Genomic DNA, 19,586 nt, shown 5'->3' on the forward strand with positions numbered 1-19,586 from the left:
CTTTCTTTCCTGTTTTTGCCACAGTGGATGCAAGACTTGTCATCTCCCTCAACACTTTCGCCTGTTCTCTGACTATCTTTTCTATGTTCCTCCAAATAATCATCCACTAATTGTCTTTCCCTTGCTTAAATTAACAGGACTAAGAATTATTTTAAAATATTCCCAATTTGCAGGACAAATATTAAATGGCACACTCAAACAGTTTCTCCACTGTGCTACCAACTAATTAGCTTTGGTAGCTAATCAATATTTAAAAACAATATTTCTTATTTAGCTTAAGTCCTAATTATCAATTAATTAAATTCTCAATTCATAAAAAAAAGCTCTCAGTACATATATATCTAGTCAGCAGGAGACCAGTAAATTAATGCTCAATAACCAATCGGTAAACAATTAATTAATTAATACTATAAGATAAATCACTGTTTAAAAAATTAATCTTAATTTTTATCTTAATCTTAAAAGAGCCTTGGTACTACAGTGGTTTAAAGCACCCTGTTATTAACACAGCTGCCTGCAATTTACTGCTGGTTCGAATCTCTCCAAGGCTCAAGGTTGACTCAGCCTTCCATCCTTTCTAAGGTAGGTTAAATGAGGACCCAGTTTGTGGGGGCAATAAGCTGACTTTGTATAAATATACAAAAGTATGAAGGCTATTGCTTAACGCACTGTAAGCCGCCCTGAGTCTTCGGAGAAGGGCGGCATATAAATCAAATTAAAAAAAAAAAAAATCTTTAATAATATTAAGCAATATAGTCAATCTATGCACATAACAAAAAAAAGATGGAAAACAAGAAAAGAGAATAGATCCTAATATGTCTATACAGGTATTTAACCTTATAATATACTAGTTATTTGATGCAATAAGGGTTGTATTCAACTTTATAAATATATTAATTAGCTATGTTATATTAATACTTTAATACTTTAAATATATAAATACTTTGAATGCTTATATAAATACTTTAAATACTTTAAATGTATGAAAAAGAGAAAATAGATATAAATATATTGTAAATTTAAACTAATTTTAAACTAATGGCAATCTATGTAGGTACAAATTTTTATTCAGTTCTTCTTAGTCCCTTCAGAAACCACACTTATTAGAGTCTGTGCAGGAAAGTATATTAATTTAATATCACCCATTTTATTTCTCGCTTCTTCAGAGTCTTGTGAAAATAAGTTTAATTATTCCGTTTGTCTCTTCCTGGTGCTCCTTCTTTCCTCTCTGGCTCTTCGTTATTCTTCTCGTTGGTATCAAGTATGGTTGCACTTCCGGTCCTAATTTCCGGTTGTTCTCCTTTCCAATCAGCACAATCGCTTTCCTACGTCTTCAGAGCTCGATCGTTACAGCAAGTTACATCCAAATCAGGTAGCGCCGCTGTTCCGCTTGCCAATCTCTCCTTCTTGTTTCTTGCTGGCCTGTCTGCGATCCTTTCAGCTGTCAAATCCTCCTCTTTCTTTCAGTCGCCGCTTTCTCCTCCTATGAGACCTTTCAATCCGACCCAGCCAGCGAAACTCTTGCCGATCTCAAGCGTGCTCTAAAGAAAGTGGTTGCGAGTGCACTCCGCCTCTCTTTCCCGGAATTCTTGCTTCCCGTCTTGTTAGCTATCGTGGCTTCGGGTCTGCCATTAACAGGCAGACGCGCCCCGTTGGTTTGACAGTGGATATTGGTCCCGCCGGGTGGGTTTGCGCTCCACCACTCGACTCACCGAAGCCCCACTATTGTCCGCGAAGTCCTCCAGGCTTCCACGCCTCGAAGGGTCCCCAAAACGTAGCGTTAAGTGGCAGTGGGAAGGAGCGATCGCTCTTACCATGCCATGTCGCCACGAGTCACCAACCGGAAGTCTGCAACTGTATTTCTTACCCAACAGCAATTATGCTAACTTCAACAGACTGCTTAAGAATTAGTCATTTCAAGATAACATACTTAATACTTTTTCTTTGCAGCCTAAATCAGATTTATGTTTATAGATATTATATAGTAGTACTTATGAGTAGGAATATAAATTTGGTATTTAGGACTAACTGAAAACACTGAAAGAAATATTTTCACAATGGTCCATGGCATTAGGCTAGAAACCAGGAATTGGGTTTCCGCCTTGGGCACAAGGCCAGCTGGGTGATTGGGCCAGTCTCTTTCTCCCATCCCCAGGAAGGAGACAATGGCAAACCATTTCTGAAAAATCTTGCCAAGAAAATTGCAGTGACCTCTACTAGCAGTCTCCAAGAATCAGACAAGACTGAACAGGAAAAAAAAACATAAGTGGATGAGTGAGAATATAAATTTGATATTTAGGACTAATTTCATGTATTTGTTTCAAATATATAGAAGTGTTTAACACAAAGTGTGATGAAGAAAAGATTTTGCCTTCTTTCACGCTCATTTTTTTTCTAGCTAGATCTCCAGTTTTCAGTTTTAGCCTCTGGACATCATTCAACACAGCACTTGGCATTGTTTAACCAGGTGGTTTGACCTTGGATGTCTCCCCAGAACCTTTCTGTGAGAAGCAGAAACTTCTCTAACTCTCCCTCCATCAGAGGCCATTTTTCTGTAGAGAGTTGACAAGAGGGTCAAAAGAGCCTGATAGTACAGTGGACTAAAGCACTGTTATTAACATCTGCTGCTTGCAATTACTGCAAGTTCAAATCTCACCAGGCTCAATGTTGACTCAGCCTTCCATCCTTTCTAAGGTAGGTTAAATGAGGACCCAGTTTGTGGGGGCAATAAGCTGACTTTGTATAAATATACAAAAGTATGAAGGCTATTGCTTAACACATTGTAAGCTGCCCTGAGTCTCCAGAGAAGGGCGGCATATAAATTAAAGCAAAAATAAATAAATAAATAAATAAATAACAAAAATAAAAATGAGAATTTCTGTCTTTTTTTTTCTTTACAGAAAGCTAAATGGGTTGCAGGTTTGCCCCTCTTCTGGGTCACCTTACTATTGGGATATACTAATTAGCTTTCCTCTTCCTTCCTTCCTTCCTTCCTTCCTTCCTTCCTTCCTTCCTTCCTTCCTTCCTTCCTTTCTTTCTTTCTCATCTCCTCTTGCAATGAACACTACTAACAGGCTGCTGGTGTATAGGGATACATGCAGAGACACCAATAGAAGGCTTCTCTCTATCTTCTCCTTATTGCCACTTAGTTACTCATAGCTCTGACTGGCTTAGTTACTATTGCAATGTCTCAACAGGTGGGCTCCCTTGTTTGGAGTTTACTGCCAAACAGGATCGCTATTTGGTTTCTCTCTGCTTGCTATAGTTTCTCTGCTGTTGGTAAGAGAGTTGGTTCCTATGTTGGTAGTTCCATTTCTCATTGGTTAAACAAGCCAGTCATTGTCACTTGATATCTTGTCCCCCTGTTGCTTGGCATGGCTGTTGCCTCAATCACTCTGACATGGTTGAAGCTATTGCTTCAATACTTAGCCACAGTTCCTCTTCATGGATCCTTCAGTTGCTTCACCTCCTGGAACCCACCAATTTTCTACAGGGTCTTTAGTTTCTTTCTTTCCAAAGTCTTGATGCTTCGGTAGTCCCCTTCAATTAATTCTGCAATCATCTTTTTGTTCTTTTCTATAATAAATTTTCAGCTACCAATTTCAAAGCTTTAACTGCTTCATGGATCCCCTTTCCAAATAAGCGTGCATGCGCTTATTATTGTAGAACACTTCTGAAAATACTACAAACAATTTTAATAGTAGCAAATTCAACAAACATTTAAATACATTTTCAAAATATGGGCTTTAAACACTTCTTAGATATTTGCATTAGATATTTATTAAATAAAATTCATATGGACACACATAAACACACAAACACACACACAGATGCACAATTAGAATCTTCGTACCACTTAGGAAACACTTTAATAATGTATAATTTCTTAAATATTTAATTATGTTTGCTTTTAGAAAGAAATTCAACAATGTCTTGTTTGTATGCTTTACATTATTCATAAAATTCTGTTGGATAGTAAAAAGCATTTGCAGATTAAAAAAACACACACTTTTATATACACTTCAATATATGGATTTCTCTTGCCTCCCTTGCAGGCTAAGTCAGTTGGCATTCATTTATTAGTCTATGCTGTCAAATTTTCAGCAGATGGCAAAAGCATCAAAATATTTACAATTGTTTTCAGTCCAATTTTTTATTTATTTTCCGAATATTGCAGTATGTTTATTTTCAATTCTTTTGAGTTTTTAAAATACAATTTATTAAGAATTTTAATTATAGTAATAAAATTTGATACATGCTAAACTTAGAAAAAGAGCAAAGAATAGAAAGAACTGCAGGAAAAGAGGAAAAAAGGAAAAGAAAGAACATAAAGAAAAAGAAAAGAAATACATAAAGAAATAACTTCCAACTTTCATTGCAACAAATACAAATACATTTAATAACTGTCCACCCTATAAGATTAAACAGGTATATCTTCATCCCATATCTGTAAGCAAATTTATAAAACATCACATTTTCAATCCTGGTATCAGCAAAAAGTCCAAAAAGTGTTGCCAGAACATTGCAAAAAAAGTTTTATTTTAACATTGATCAAATACATCAGTTTTATATTCCTTCCTTTTATGTCTAACAGAATTACTCTTTAGTTCATTAAAAAAAATTGTCAGCAAGACTTTGAAACTAAAACTGGATCCAGAGAAGACTATGGTTTATTATTACGTGACTTCATTCTTCACCTTCATTCCAACAACTAAAGCTGTCACAATAGTGAAAAAATAATTATGTTCCCTATTATGGCCGATCTCTACTTGAAGAGGTAGGAATCAAAGTCCTAAACAACTTCATAGGAATTCCACTCATTCACAAGAATGAGGTACAATAGGTATGTCAACAATACTTGGGTCAAGATTAAAATCCAGGAAGTGGAAGCCTTCATCCAACACGTCAATTCTGTGGACAGATACATTAAATTCACTCAGAAAGATGTTAAGGAAAATAGTATGGTCTTCCTGGACTGTGCAGTACACATTAAGAAAGACAGAAGCCTTAACATTGAAGTTTACAGAAAACTCCCCCACACAGATCAATATTTACATTTGATTGTCACTACCCACTAGAACATAAAATGGGAGTGATCAGAACCCTACAGCACCAGGCTGAAGGTTTGCCTACTAGCAAAGATGGAAAAGAAAAAGAATTAAAACAGATCAAGGAAGCCCTCAGAATTTGTATTATCTCAACTTTGGATTTCATCAAATCCAAAAAAAGATCCAGCAGGAGCATAACAGACAAGAAGAGAAAACAAATGAAACAACGTTGCCATTCCATACGCTGCAGGAATATATGAAAAGCTCTGGAAGATTTTCAACCAACACAACATATACACACACTTTAAGCCCCAAAATACACTAAGGCAGAAGCTTGTCCAACCCAAGGATAAACACCCAAACACAAATTGAGCAATGTGATATATGCAATACAACAAAGTGAGATATGTGCAGATCTGCATATTGGAGAAACAAAACAACCACTTCACAAATGCATGCACAGCATAGGAGAACAAACCCATCAGGATAAGAGACAGCAGTCCATCAGCATTTGAAAGACAAGGATAACTCTTTTGAACATAGCAAAGTACACATTCTGGACAGAGAAGACCTCTGGTTTGAAAGAGGGGTCAAAGAGGTAATCTACATTAAAATTGAACAACCTCCTCAACCGAGAGGGAGGGATACAATGCCACTTACCTCCTGTTTACAACACAGTCCTTTCAACAGTTCCAAGAAGGTTCCACATGCATTTGCACTGTTCAGGTGACCCTGAGGGTACAAATAAGCCTCCAAGTGGCCTCAATGCCTCCCAGAGAGAGTGCTAATGTCCAGGTGACTGCAAGGAATATAAATCCTTCAATTTTCCTCCATTCAATCAGAACTGAAGAAGCTTCTTGGATGAGAAGTGAAATGTCTTCAAGAAAAACCAAGGAAAGTCCAGTTCAGATGTGGGTTTCAGAGGTGGATTGGGGAGAGAATGGAGATTTTATAGTATCCTTCCCCTGGAGTTGGGTGGGACTGGAGATTTTGCAGTATCCTTCTCCTGCCACACCCACCATGCCATGCCCACCAAGCCATGCCATACCCACAGAACCGGTAATAAAAAAATTTGAAACCTACCACTGATCCAGTTGTCTTTTGAAAAAGTACTTTTGGGATGACCTCCAGGGTGGTATGGTGAATGGAATATGGCTCTGTGAAAACAGAGCCAACTACTACAGGAAAGACCAAGGAACTGGTGAGTAGACTGGTTACTTGGAATCTCTCTGGATAAGGTGAGAATGGAAGATCACCATAGTCACCATGTGCTCTTGATGACTGCTCCTTATCAGTCAATTGATAAAATCTTCCTTCTGTATTGTGGCATTATCATTATCGCTTGTCACATGACCAGCCAGATATTTAGACTGGATTTGCCATTTTTATCCATGTATCGATTACTTCCCAAGGACCTGAGATAGGCACATGTTGATTTCTATGAGTGAGTGCTGGGAATCAACAGGATCAGTTATCTTGCCCATATAACTGTGGTGGACCCTTTTAAAGCACAATAAATTTGCAAACCTCACTTTCTAATCCCCTTTGTTGGTTGACTAGTAAAATGTTTTCAAAGAAAAACAAGGAAGTCCAGTTGTCTTTTGAAAAAGTACCTTTGGGACAACCATGACCTGGATGACTGAGCATCTCCATAGAAATTCCCCTGGAAGTCCTGATTTTGAAGAGAAGTTTGCATAACTGCCATACATTCATTCATTCATTCATTCATTCATTCATTCATTCATTCATTCATTTATTTATTTATTTATTTATTTATTTATTTATTTATTTATTAGTTTGATTTATATGCCGCCGTTCTCCGGAGACTCAGGGTGGCTTACAATGCTTTTAAGCAATAGCCTTCATACTTTTGTATATACCTGCTTAGTAGGGCTTTTAGCCCCCCCTAAGCGATGTTCTATTTTATACAAAATCAGCTTATTGCCCCCACAAACCGGGTCCTCATTTTACCTACCTTGGAAGGATGGAAGGCTGAGTCAACCTTGAGCCTGGTGAGAATTGAACTCGCAGTAATTGCAGGCAGCTGGCAGCTAAATACTATTTTAACAGTAGTTTAGTCCATTGCACCACCAGGCTCCTCATGATAAATCTTCCTTCTTTATTGTGGCATTATCATTATGGTTTGTCACATAACCCCCCCAGATGTTTAGACTGGATTTGGAATTTCTGTCCATGTGTCAAGTACTTGCTAAGGACCTGGGATAGGCAGATGTTATTCTTTAATAATATTTAAGGTATCATTGTAGGATGTAAGCTATTCCAAGTAAAGCTGTCTTTTGCAATTGACTGAGATTTTGTCAGTACTGACGGTATTCAACTGGTACTCCAGAAGTTTTGAGATTGCACCTACCGTATGCATCTTAGCAGTACTGGTACTATCTTTGCTTTCTTTGCCACAGTTCTACTTTTATTTGTAGGTCTTTGAATTTGTATTTATTTTCTTTGCTCCTTTCTCTTTTGTTGTGCTGTTCCTCTATCCAGACTTTGTTGTCTTTCTTATCAACAATGGTTAAATCTGGGGTGCTATGTGGCAGGTTCTTGTCTGTTTGAATTCTAAAGTCCCAGAGCACTTTAATTTCTTTGTATTCTACTACTTTGTCTATTTTGTGGTCCCATTAGTTCTTAGTTACTGGCAAATAGTATTTCTTGCAGATCTTCCAGCACCATTTTTGCTATTTTATCATGCTGTTATTTGTAGTCAACAACAAGATCTGTGTGATATTCTTGCAACAGTTAATTAGATGATCCACTGTTTCTTTAGTTTCCTTGCAGAGGGAGTATTTACTATCTGTTGCTGTCTTTTTAATTCTGGCTTTGTCTGCTATTGTTCTTAAGGCTTGATTTGTACAGCCCTCTGTCTCTTTCTTAAATATTCCTGCTCTTAGCCATTGTCAGGTCTTGATATTATCTGCTTTACCTGTTTTTTTTAAATGTACTGGCCATGTAATACCTTATCTTCCCATCCCATGGCACTTTTCCGTTCTTCATTTGATTTTTCTTGTAAACCATACTGGTATTCAGTAAGCCTTCCTAGTATACCAGCTTCAGTGCATCTCCATATATTCTTCCAAAGCCCATTTTTCTTCTCCAATCATCTAATATATTTGCAACATTCCACACTACTTATTTTCCTTGGAAAGTACAGTCTGTCAACATTGCTGCATTGTTATTATTTACTGAATTATTGTTATATATTTTTTCTATCTTTTTAATATCCATTTGGTTCACTCAAGATGGTGAATATGCCTAATACTCCTGCCTCCTATTTTCACTACAACAATAACTCTATGAAGCAGGGAGAGCTGGAAGAGAGTACTTGGCCCAAATCCTCAGCCAGTTTTCAGGCTTTAAGAAGGTTCACCAGCTCTTGGTTTCTAGGCCAGCACCTAGAATGCCCAACATTTATTTTGATGTAATTTGCCCATCTTATAACTCCGTGATGGCGCAGAGTGCCCAAGGTGGCACGCAAAGCCATGTCACCCAGCATGCACAGCCTTGCCTGTTTGACTTCTGGGTTTCTGGTGCACATGCGCACGTGATGATCATCTGTCCTTTGCGCGCGGGGCAGTGCTGAAAACCAGCCTGCACGTGCGCACCGGCCAGCTGATTGTTGGGCACGCATGCGTGCTAGAACCCGGAAGTTCAGCTTTTTCAAACCATTTCCCCGATGAGCATGCGCACAGCATTTCTGCACAACCTTTTCGGCACTCGGTGCTGAAAAGGTTCACCATCACTGTTATAACTCATTGACAGAATTATTTATTATCTATAATAAAATGTATACCAATTTTCCTTTTGTGATTATAGCTTGAAGTGAACATTTCCAATGTTTAATATCAAATATTAAAAAGCAATATTGAAATATAGGTAATGCTCAACAAACAAACATAATGGAGCCTGCACATTACAGTTGTATATCGTGACTGTTGTAAAACAGGTCACTCATGTGACTGACAGGATTTTGCAACTTTTTTGCAGTGGTTGTAACTGCATATGGGTTTGTTAAGGAAACACAGCAATTGTAAGTGTGAAGCCTTTGTTTGCTTTGTGCGACATTTTACCGAAAATTGAAAGTGCTGCTTTTTGGCAAAACTCATAAAATAATCACATGAATTTAGGATGCCACAATGAGACATAAATGCAACTGTGTTGCCATGAGCCTGAAGTGCAGTCACATGATGGTGGGGGGGGGGCAACAATAAGAATTTATAATCTGGGTCATGTCACCTTTTTCAGCTAAGTCATAACTTTGAACAATCGCTAGGTGACTGATTGTAAGTCAAGGACTACCTGTAATGGTTAATAGAAAGAAATGTTTTTATTTATGTTCTATTTTTCATTCTGCCTTTTGTATCTTTCTCACTTTTTTGCACTCTTAAGTTTACTCAATAAAGATAATGGTAATATATATTACTTTGCCTGACATATACATGCTTCCAGAGCAGACTTTTTTGTATGCATTTTTCCAGTGCAGCTATCAGATGCTAGGATATTTTTTGAAGTAAATATTTATTCGTGATATGATTGTCTCTCTGGTAAGAGATTATATCATTTTCATTGTTTAGAAGTAGAGGCAGAATAGTGTGATATCCCATGCTAACAATATCTCTGTCCAGATTTCCAAATGATTTCTCCCAAGGATTTTAGATATTGTAGATATTGAATTGCATGGAGGCAAGTACCCCAAATACTATGGACAAGGAGTAGAAGAAAAATCTCAATTTCATTTCTGAAAATTCCTTTCATAAATGACTAAAATAATTGTAACACTCTTGAGAAACATACAGAGTGATATTATCACTGTTACGATTACTTACTGAGAATATCAGGAAAATATCAGGCTTGCATTCACCAGCCATTCTTTTGGGGAGGTTATCCAGCAGGATATCTTCAGACTATATAAATGTAAAAAGATACCCATAATAATCCAACAAATCATCCTTGTTGCATACAGCCAAGAATATCCTAATGAATACATCCACATCTGAGAAGATAGAAGCATCTTTATTTGTAAAACATAAAATAAATCAGTCACAGTAGATTCCTGAGTTGGAATACATCATTTTATTAATAGAATTAAGTTGGGAAACTTGAAGAAACTAGAAAGATGTATTTGCAAATAATTTGTTTTGAGCTTCAAATCTATGAATACATGCGGTCAGAACCAGGGCTTTGTTATCCACTGTCCTGAATTGAAAACGATACTGTCTATTTTCACAAGGATTTTTTCAATGTTTTTGTAAACTAAGTATTTTTTTTCAAGGTTATGGGAAACTGGTCCAACTCAGGTAAATATGGTCATTATAAATCTATATATATAAAAGTGAAAACTACTCATGCATTAATCACGAAATCTCCAGAACCGTAAAGCCTACAAACTTGAAATTTGCCACATATGTTCCTCTTGGCTTCTAGGTGCTCACTAAAAAAGGGTTTTTCAAAATGACCATCAGAGCATTAGTATTTCCTATATTATTATAACACGCTCTGATGCTAATTATTTAGATGTTCTACTCCCCCTCCCAACGTGAAAATAACGGGGGAGAATGGGATAGCATAGGACAGGCTTCTGTGGGGCAAGCCTCATGGAGAGAAGGAGCTAGAAAGCCTGAGGGAGAGAAGGGGATAGGATAGGAGACGTTTCTGTGGGGAGAGAAGGGGAGAGGCTTCTATGGACAAGCCTGAGGGAGAAAAAGGGGTAGAAGAGGATCTATAGGGCCAAGCCTGAGGGAGAGAAGGGGAGAGGAGAGGATCTATGGGGCCAGCCTAAGGGAGAGAAGGGGGTAGGATAAGAGAGGCTTCTGTGGAGCCAGCCTGAGGGAGAAGATAGGAGAGGCTTCTGAGGGGCAAGCCTGAGGGAGAGAAGGGGAGTCTTCTGTGGGGCTGACCTGAGGGAGAGAAGGGGAGAGGAGAGGCCGATCATAACTACTCATTAATTTTCAAACTGTCGATTTATCAAGCCCGATCACATAGTTTTGTAGCGGAGCACAGGTATTCAGCTAGTTAGTCAATAAATGTAAAGAGAATATTAACCATTCTCTGTTTCTGGACAATATTAGCACGTGTTTTAGCAAAAGCCATTACTTCCTTATTAATTCTCATCCCCTATCATCATTTATAGTCTCAGACTACATGCATATATCTGATAAATCTTTTACTAAAGTAAAAGACTTCTCCCATTCCAGTTTAAGGCCCTGTATAAATTATTTAAATGTGTGGTTGATAGTGTTAAGGTTGTGTAATCCTTGATGCTTTCTGAGCTTGGTTGTTTTCTTGAGACATTTTATTGCCTGGCTAGGTAACATCATCAGTGGTAGAAGGGTGTGAGATTTATTCTCTGTTTATATACTATGGTTTGCCTGTCAGTATTGGTGGGAGTGGTCTTGGTGGTTCCTTGTTTAGGCTGTTGTTTACTATTTGGTTGTTTGACTGAGTTGATAGTTCCTTGGTTGGGATATTGTTTTCTTCTTGATTATAGGTCTAGTATTAATCTTGATATTAATCTTTGTTTATCTGGGTGCTAATTGTTAGTGGTGAGGTGTTCGTGTTGTGAAATCCATGAAATCATGAACACCAGTATATAAGCAGAGCAATCCCATTTCCTTTCTCATTAACTCTGTTTGGGAAAATTAATCTATTTTCTAATAATAAAACTCTTTCAACTTGTTAACTAAACAAATACAATTACTTGTTTTAATAATTAAATAACATTTATAGAAATTTTAAAAAGCATTCATAAAAACAAAAAGCCTTCTTCTGTAATACTAATCTTTATTTTTGTCAGATTATAAAGGTATGGTCATTTGATCCAGAAAACGCAGACATGGAAGAAAAGCTAAACACTGCCAGTTCACCACCAATAGTAGGTATTTTATTTTGTTCCAAAAGAGTGTCCTTATAATTTACATGGTGTACATATAATGCTATTACATTTTCAGAAGCAAAGTGAAATTGATTCTTTTATATGTTTCATTAATCTGGCACTATCTGACAGTTAGACACATTTGAAAAAATCTTGTTTCGCTGCACAAGAATATTTTCAAGGAATGGCAGCTGAAGAGAAAACAGATAGCTTCAATCCCATTGAATGGTAATTCAACTGATTTTTTGAAAAATGTGTTCTGATTCAGATTTTATAAATTTAATGGCTGCATATGGGAGATTGTGGATCAAAAGAGAGAAACAACAACAAAGGGAGAATTCAAGTAGAAGAGAAGAGAAAAAGATAAGAGACGTTTTCAATGAAAGAGGGTTTTGTTGATGTATTCTTGTTTTTTCCATCATAGCACCAAGGTGTGTCAGGGTGGCAATTAATCCCATTCCGCTTCGGGTAATTGCACCTTGATTAGAAATGGGACCGTGGCTTTTCCTTGGAATATATTTTTTTAAAAAAAATAAAACCTGAGATACATTCTAATAAAACACATTTTATTATAAAGAAAGTAAAAACAGTATTACTAGGTAATGATTACATCTTGGCAGCGTTCCTGCCGTACCTCTTGGCAGGCGAACAAAAAAAGGTAGAAGAAAGTGAAAGAATGTGGACATGCGCAGTGGCTTCAGTGATAAGAGTCAGACAGTCTACTGTAAGTCTCAGAATGGGAGCCCAGCTGACAAAATACAAAAACGCAGTGACAATCCCCTTCTTTTGTCAGTTGAGCGGACATTAGGTATATCATCAATTAAGGCACATCTTCTTACGCAGATACTCCTGTTGAACTGCTGGAAGTGGTTTGTTGAGCATATCAGCAATTTGATCATGTGTAGATACATACTGCAATTAACAAAACCTTGTTTCACTAATTGTTTTATGTTTTGATAACGGATGTCAATGTGTCTGGACCTAGAACCTGTGAAATGTGATTCAGAAATATAAACCACCGATTTATTGTCTTCCATCACGGTGATCGGTCTGATCGGACGTGTCCAGATATCTGTGACCAAAGCATCAAACCATGTTAGAGAATTACATGCATCTGAAACACAAGCATATTCAGCTTCGGTAGATGAACAAGAAATAAGATTCTGTTTACGCACTTGCCAATAAACAGGACATCCATTTAAGAACATCATATAACCTGAAGTACTTTTACGTGATTTCTTATCACTCGCCCAATCAGAATCTGCATAACAACGTAATTCTGCATAATCAGTATGTGTTGGTTCTAACAATAACTTCATATATGTTTAGTGTGTTTTAGGTATTTCAATAATTTCTTAGCACATGTCCAATGAAACTGTTTTGCCTTACCTACGTGTCAAGATAAGAGATTAACATTAAATGCAATGTCGGGTCTGGTCCAACTACTAATGTACAACAGTGATCCAATAACTGAATGATAAAGTGTTTGATCCTCGAACTCAGGACTTGATTCATGTGTCAAGTTGTGAAAATCTGTTTGCATGGGTGTTGTGCTCCATCTAAAAGGACACCAGCACCACCTGGGGGTGCTGAAGATTGGGCCTGTGGAGACACTTGTGGCATTGCGATCTGAATATCTGAGTGGATTAGGGACATGTTTGATAAAGTCCGATGCAATACTTGAAATTGGTCTTGCAAACTGCGATGCATTTCAGCTTTCTCTAGTAAATTACTTTTGCCAGCAGATGGTGCTGCAACTTTAGTTTCGGGCAGCTCAGATAATTTTTCCGCCTTCGTGGCATGGTGTGTAATTTGATCAGAGAGAACGTCATGTGACAATTGTGACGTGTATACAGCTCTCTGTTCTGATTGGCCTGACACAAGACCCTCTTGGGGGTGTGGCTTTGGCTGCGAAGAAGAAGCCAAGATGGCATTTTCAGGAATTTTAAAAACACGAGACTCTCTCTTATCTTGCTCGAGCATAGATAAAGCTATTTTTGTCTGGGATAGCTCATGTTCAAAAAAATTTATATGATCATGATAGTTTTTTTATAGCTTGTTGATCCAGGGTGAGCTTGGAGCTTCGAGGAGAACAATAAATTATTTCTCTCTCTGTGTGGGAAGAAAAATGCTCATCGGTTTGTGAAAACTTTGGCCTTGCACCAAGCGTTTCAAATTCAAAAGGTTCTGGGAGGACTGTTTGAGAGCATGCATATTCAGAAGGAGACATCACTGACCTCAATTGCAACACGTTGCCTTCAAAAGCAGCTTTTCTGTCATCTTCTTCCTGAAGCCTCTGTAAGAGCATTTCATCCGTTTCTTCTACTCCTCCCATGGCTCCCTCTAGCCGGGTGGCTAGGCGAACGGCCAGAAATTTGAAAACCTCCTTTCTGCCTCTTCTTTATAGGAGAAGGTGGATGCCTGTTGATGGGCTCACCTAGTTGTGTATAGTGTACAGAGGTGTTTGGTTGTCCCAGTCAGATCAATGGGTGGCCAGCAATGATAGTGTCAATTCTTTGGGCTGGTGGGACGAACAGGAATAGCTGCAGTGCAGTTAACCAGTGAGGTGACAGTGGACCAAATGGCTGGAAAGGGCCAGTGGAACCTCCATCAACATCCCCCTGGCAGGAGCTAAGTAGAACTATGTTGGATGGTAGCCTTCCATTGTAGGGATTCCATAGAGCAGGCCAGATGCATTCCGGGCAGGCCTTTATTTCAACTGATGCGCGACATGGAATGGGCTCCAGAGGGTGCAGTGGAGCAAGTGGAAATGGACTAGTGGCTTAGACTCCTATCCTCCATCTTGACTCTGCTGCTGCAGAGAAAACAGACACTGGGCTGGCATAGAACAAGGAACTGGTGGGGGTTACAGGGTCTTAGCCATAGTCTTTAGTGATCAGGCTGTCTGCTGTACTGGGTGCAGGAAAGGCAGCATATCTGGGGAAGGGGAGAGGATGTGTTTTATGGCTGCTGCTCAAGCAGCCATAAGATATAGCAGCAGGGGTGAAATGCTACCGGTTTGGGCCAGTTCGCCTGAACCGGTAGTAAAAAATGTAAAAAAAAAATTCCGAGAGTGATGCGCAATCGTCGGAACTTTGGTTTTTTTTTTACATTTTAGGCATTTTTTTACTACCGGTTCAGGCAAATAGGTAGTAAAAAATCTTTAAAAAAGTAAAATAAAAAAAAAAGGTTCCAACAATCATAGCTTTCCGGTGATCGCGTGGCGCAGCTGTGATTGTCGGAACCTTTTTTTTACTTTTTTAAAGCATTTTTTTTACTACCGATTCACCCAAGCTGGTAGTAAAAAAATGCTTTAAAAAGGTAAAAAAAAGATTCCGATGATTGTGCAGCACAGCTTTGATTGTCGGAGCCTTTTATTTACCTTTTAAAAGCATCTTTTTACTACCAGTTCCAGCGAATAGGTAATAAAAAAATGCTTTAAAAAAGTAAAAAAAAAGGTTCCAACGATCACAACTGTGTAGCGCGATCACCGGAACCTTTTTTCTTTTACTTTTTAAAAGCATTCTTTACTACCTATTCACCTAAGCCGGTAGTAAAAAATGCTTTTAAAAAGTTTTTAAAAAGGTTCCCACGCACGCCACAGCTGATCACACACACCCCACGCACTGTTCTACTTACCTTCCCAAGCCTCCTTTTGGTATGCACTTAATGTGTGTGCGCACAGCTCGCGTTTGGTGCGCACTGCATATGCACATGTATAGCGCGCATTTGACACATGCGCAGCCAGCGAACCGGTAGTAAACCGGTTCAGATTTTACCACTGCATAGCAGCCATTTTGATGGGTTCTTGCATATAACAGAACAGAATAACACAAGAGTTAGAAGGGACCTTGGAGGTCCCCTACTCCAACCTCCTGCTCATGCAGGAAGTCCTATACCCATGATGGTGAACCTATGGCACGTGTGCCACACTTGGCATGCATAGCCATATCAGTGAGCACGCCAGCTCAGCTCTGGGGCGCATGTGCACACCGCCCAGCTGATTTCCGGGCCTTCTGGGCCCACCAGAAGTAGGGAAACAGGCTGTTTCCTGCCTCTGGAGGGCCTGGGGGCGGGGGAAGGCCCGTTTTTCTTTTTTATCTGGCTCCAGATCCTCTCTATTTATCTGGGGCGGGCGAAAACAGCCTTTCCCACTCCCTTGGAGGCTCTCCAAAGGCCTGAAACAGCCCATTTCCCAACTCCCGGTGGGACAGGAAGTGACGTTTTTTGTTGTCCTCAGCCTCCAGAGACTCCTAGAGAGGCTCCTAGAGATTCCTAGAGGGGCTCTGGAGACTGGGGACAACAAAAAACGTCACTTCCTATCCCACCGGGAGTTGGGAAATGGGCCGTTTCAGGCCTTTGGAGGGCCTCCAAGGGAGTGGGAAAGGCTGTTTTCATCCTTCCCAGATAAATAGAGAGGGTCTGGAACCAGGTAAGAAAGAAAAATGGGTCTACCAGGCCATCACATGCCAGGAGCAGGAGGGGGGGGTTGTGCGCGTATGCGCAGGGCAGGGCGCATAGAATTATCAGTGTGGGCACACACACACGCGACCCTCCCCCGCCCCACACTCTCCTGGCACACGATGGCAAAAAGGTTAGCCATCACTGTCCTATACCATTTCAGATAAATGGTTGTCTAATCTCTTGTTAAAAACTTTCAATGTTGGAGCATCCACAACTTCTCGAGGCAAATCGTTCCACTGATTAATTGTTCTGTCAGGAAATTTCTCCTTAGTTCTAGGTTGCTTCTCTCCTTGATTAATTTCCATCCATTGCTTCTTGTCCTGCCTTCAGGTGCTTTGGAGAATAGCTTGACTACCTCTTATTTATGACAACTCCTAAGATATTGGAACACTGTTATCATGTCACCCCTAGTCCTTCTTTCATTAAACTAGACATACCCAATTCCTATCATGGACAACTGTGGACTGAAACTTCCTGTGATCAATATGGTAGTGGAGATCCCAAGGCAGAGATGCAGGATGGTTATGTTGGTGGCTGGCAAACACCTGGATTAAGGACACTTGCACGATCTGGGCTCCTTTACATATTCTGGTAGTTGGAGTTAGGGCTGGGTGTAGCTGGTTTTTTTCTGCTTCCCTCATATGAGAGATAGGAGTGGACCTGGAGTGCTGCCACCCAGCCATTTGAAATATGTAGCTTCTCCTAGGGGAGAGCTGGGGCATGGGGAGAGCCTTTGTATGGATTTATCTTGCTCATCAATTGCAACTTTTTCTGGATAGGGAGCTTTGCTCACAGTCACTCATGCCTTGTCATTTCAGCTTTGGGTACTGCAATACACTTTACATTGGGCTGCTCTTGAAGATCATTCAGAAGCGGTCCAGAATACACTTCTATTGTACAATCGCAGTGTTTCCCAGTTTCTTACTTCGAGATTATCATCTTTAAATCCCTACACGGCACGGGACCAAGTTATTAGCTGATAACATCTGTGTTGATATACATCTAATCAGAGTTTTCCAGAAAATCTTCCATACATGTTTGCTTGCAGTTTATTGATATGTTAAATCTTATATCATTAAATGAGTTTCATATCTTTTGAGGCAATGCATAATCTCTTGCATTTTGGAGTTTTTGTGACATACCACTCTAGTTGGAATATTTGTTATATATTGCACAGAATCACTTTCTGTGAGATGGGGGGCCATATAAATTTCATTAATAAATAACATAAACTCACTTTTTTTCCTCTCCAAGTAATAGCCTTTTTATCTTTTTCACATCATTCAATTAAACTACTTTTGAAAGACCTCCAAAACCCTTTTTCTACTTATATTTGGCTTGTTCTTGAGCTTGTAATTTGTTCTTTTCCTATAGCCTTCAGTTTCATCAATTTAAATATTGTAGAAAAAATTACTTTATTAAGAAATAATCTTTAAAAAATTGTCTTCCATAAAAGATCACCCTCTAGTTATCCTGAACCATTATATTAGAATTCTTTGTCACTTTCGAGTCTGTGACACTGCATTGTTTTATGGTTTTATAATAAATCTTATGGTTGGTCAACTCACAGTAAAAATATATACATTTCATACTAATCATTATTATTTTTGTATTGTTAACTTATCTCTGCTAAGAAGTAGAACTTCATGCAAATGTAGTTATATTTATATTTAACAAAAAGATTTTTAAAAATTCTCTTAAAAATAATAACTGTTTTTATCTCACAGTATTCTAGGACCCTTAGTAAGCAGTTCTGGAATTTGGGACAGGCACCTAGCATTCAAACATTTACAGAAATTGAATATTCTAGCAAATCATTTAATAACGGGTACTGTTATTTTAATTACATTTTATAAAGTAATGCAATGCTTTTGAAATGACAAATGAAGGGGTAGCAAACTTGTAGCCCTCCAGATAATGCTAACTGACAATCGTTAGTAGCCCTAATAACAATATTAGAATTAAATAGTATCTGAAAATTTATGTTTCCTCCCCATATAGCAAGATTCATGATTAATGGTTAGATGAATTGTGATACAACAATGCTGTCTGCAAAAATAAGTTATATTTTCTTTGCCTTCTAATAAATATGCCTTTTTTTCCAATTAGCCAGCTATGTCTTTGTCAAACATATCATTATTTCCATCAGTAATATATCTTTTTTCCCCCCATGTGACCATTAGTTTTTCAGGGTGCTGGCCTTACTTAATCCTTGCTATGATGTATTTTTTAATTCATTCTATTTCTGCAAAAATTGAATAATTCTAGATATTTAAAAATGTTGTTTCTCAGTAGTATGTAATTCCATTTCTCTTGGAATATAATTCCATTTCTCTTGAAACTCACCATCTAACTTTTTAAAATCAATATTAGATGTATCAATAAATAAAGTGCCTTGTACTTAATAAGTTGGAAAGGGAAGAGAAATGCAAGGCATATGAAGAAAGAATTTGTATGAAATTTTTCTGAGGCAAAATAGCGAGATACAGATTGAAAGCATTAGGAGACAAGCATCACAATCCATTTGACAAAAATTTTCAAATACTGCAATACCACCACTGATAAATTAATTGTATGAAACTCCCTCACCAACTAAATGAAAAAATAATTGCCAAATTATTGGGATGAGCAGATGTAGATGCTATTGTTTTAAAATTTCCAAGGTACAAGTGGGCTTTTTAGCAATGTACCCCTCTGTTATGTAAATAGGTTTTGTTGATTGGCTGACCACCACAGCTGCAAGATATATAAAGGGAGCTGTTTCCCTAGGTCAGTTGCTGGGTTCTCACCCTATAATAAAGAGCTGTTGTCACTCACTGCCTGGCTTGCTGCGCCCTCATTCACCCAACTTAACACCCTCAAAGCAGCATTGTACTGGAATGGAACAACTCACCATGGTCAATTTGCCATGGCCAATTCACTGCATCAGCTTCCCACAGGACAACTCCTCACAACCAACACGCCACGGGACATCTTGCCACAGGACAATTCAACAAATACAAAAGATAAATTAATTTTGATGGAACCAGGGCCAATAATAATAAAATAAAGAAAGTCAATCCAGAAATACAAGATTACAATGATTTTGACAAAAACATGGTCATCAATAATAAAAGTGCCTGAATGAAATGATTAATGCAATGTTGAATTGTTCTGTGGTATTGTGGTCTGCCGGCAGCCTGCGGAGCTGG

General features: G+C 38.4%; 1 protein-coding gene across 5 annotated transcripts in view; it reads left to right on the top strand.

Moving 5' to 3' along the window:
* CATSPERE (catsper channel auxiliary subunit epsilon) overlaps positions 1 to 19,586 on the top strand; it is a 97,849-nt gene that overhangs the window by 24,130 nt on the left and 54,133 nt on the right. For 3 of the 5 annotated variants that reach the window (XM_034428222.3, XM_087882999.1, XM_087883001.1), the window contains exons 6-8: positions 10,333 to 10,357; positions 11,854 to 11,931; positions 18,123 to 18,223. In XM_034428222.3, the coding sequence (XP_034284113.2) occupies positions 10,333 to 10,357; positions 11,854 to 11,931; positions 18,123 to 18,223 (204 nt within the window). The remainder of the gene's footprint in view (positions 1 to 10,332; positions 10,358 to 11,853; positions 11,932 to 18,122; positions 18,224 to 19,586) is intronic. The other 2 variants (XM_087883000.1, XM_087883002.1) reach the window with 2 other exon arrangements.

This window comes from Pantherophis guttatus, chromosome 1 (assembly GCF_059756535.1).
Source record: "Pantherophis guttatus breed Tessera chromosome 1, ASM5975653v1, whole genome shotgun sequence".
NCBI lineage: Eukaryota > Metazoa > Chordata > Lepidosauria > Squamata > Colubridae > Pantherophis > Pantherophis guttatus.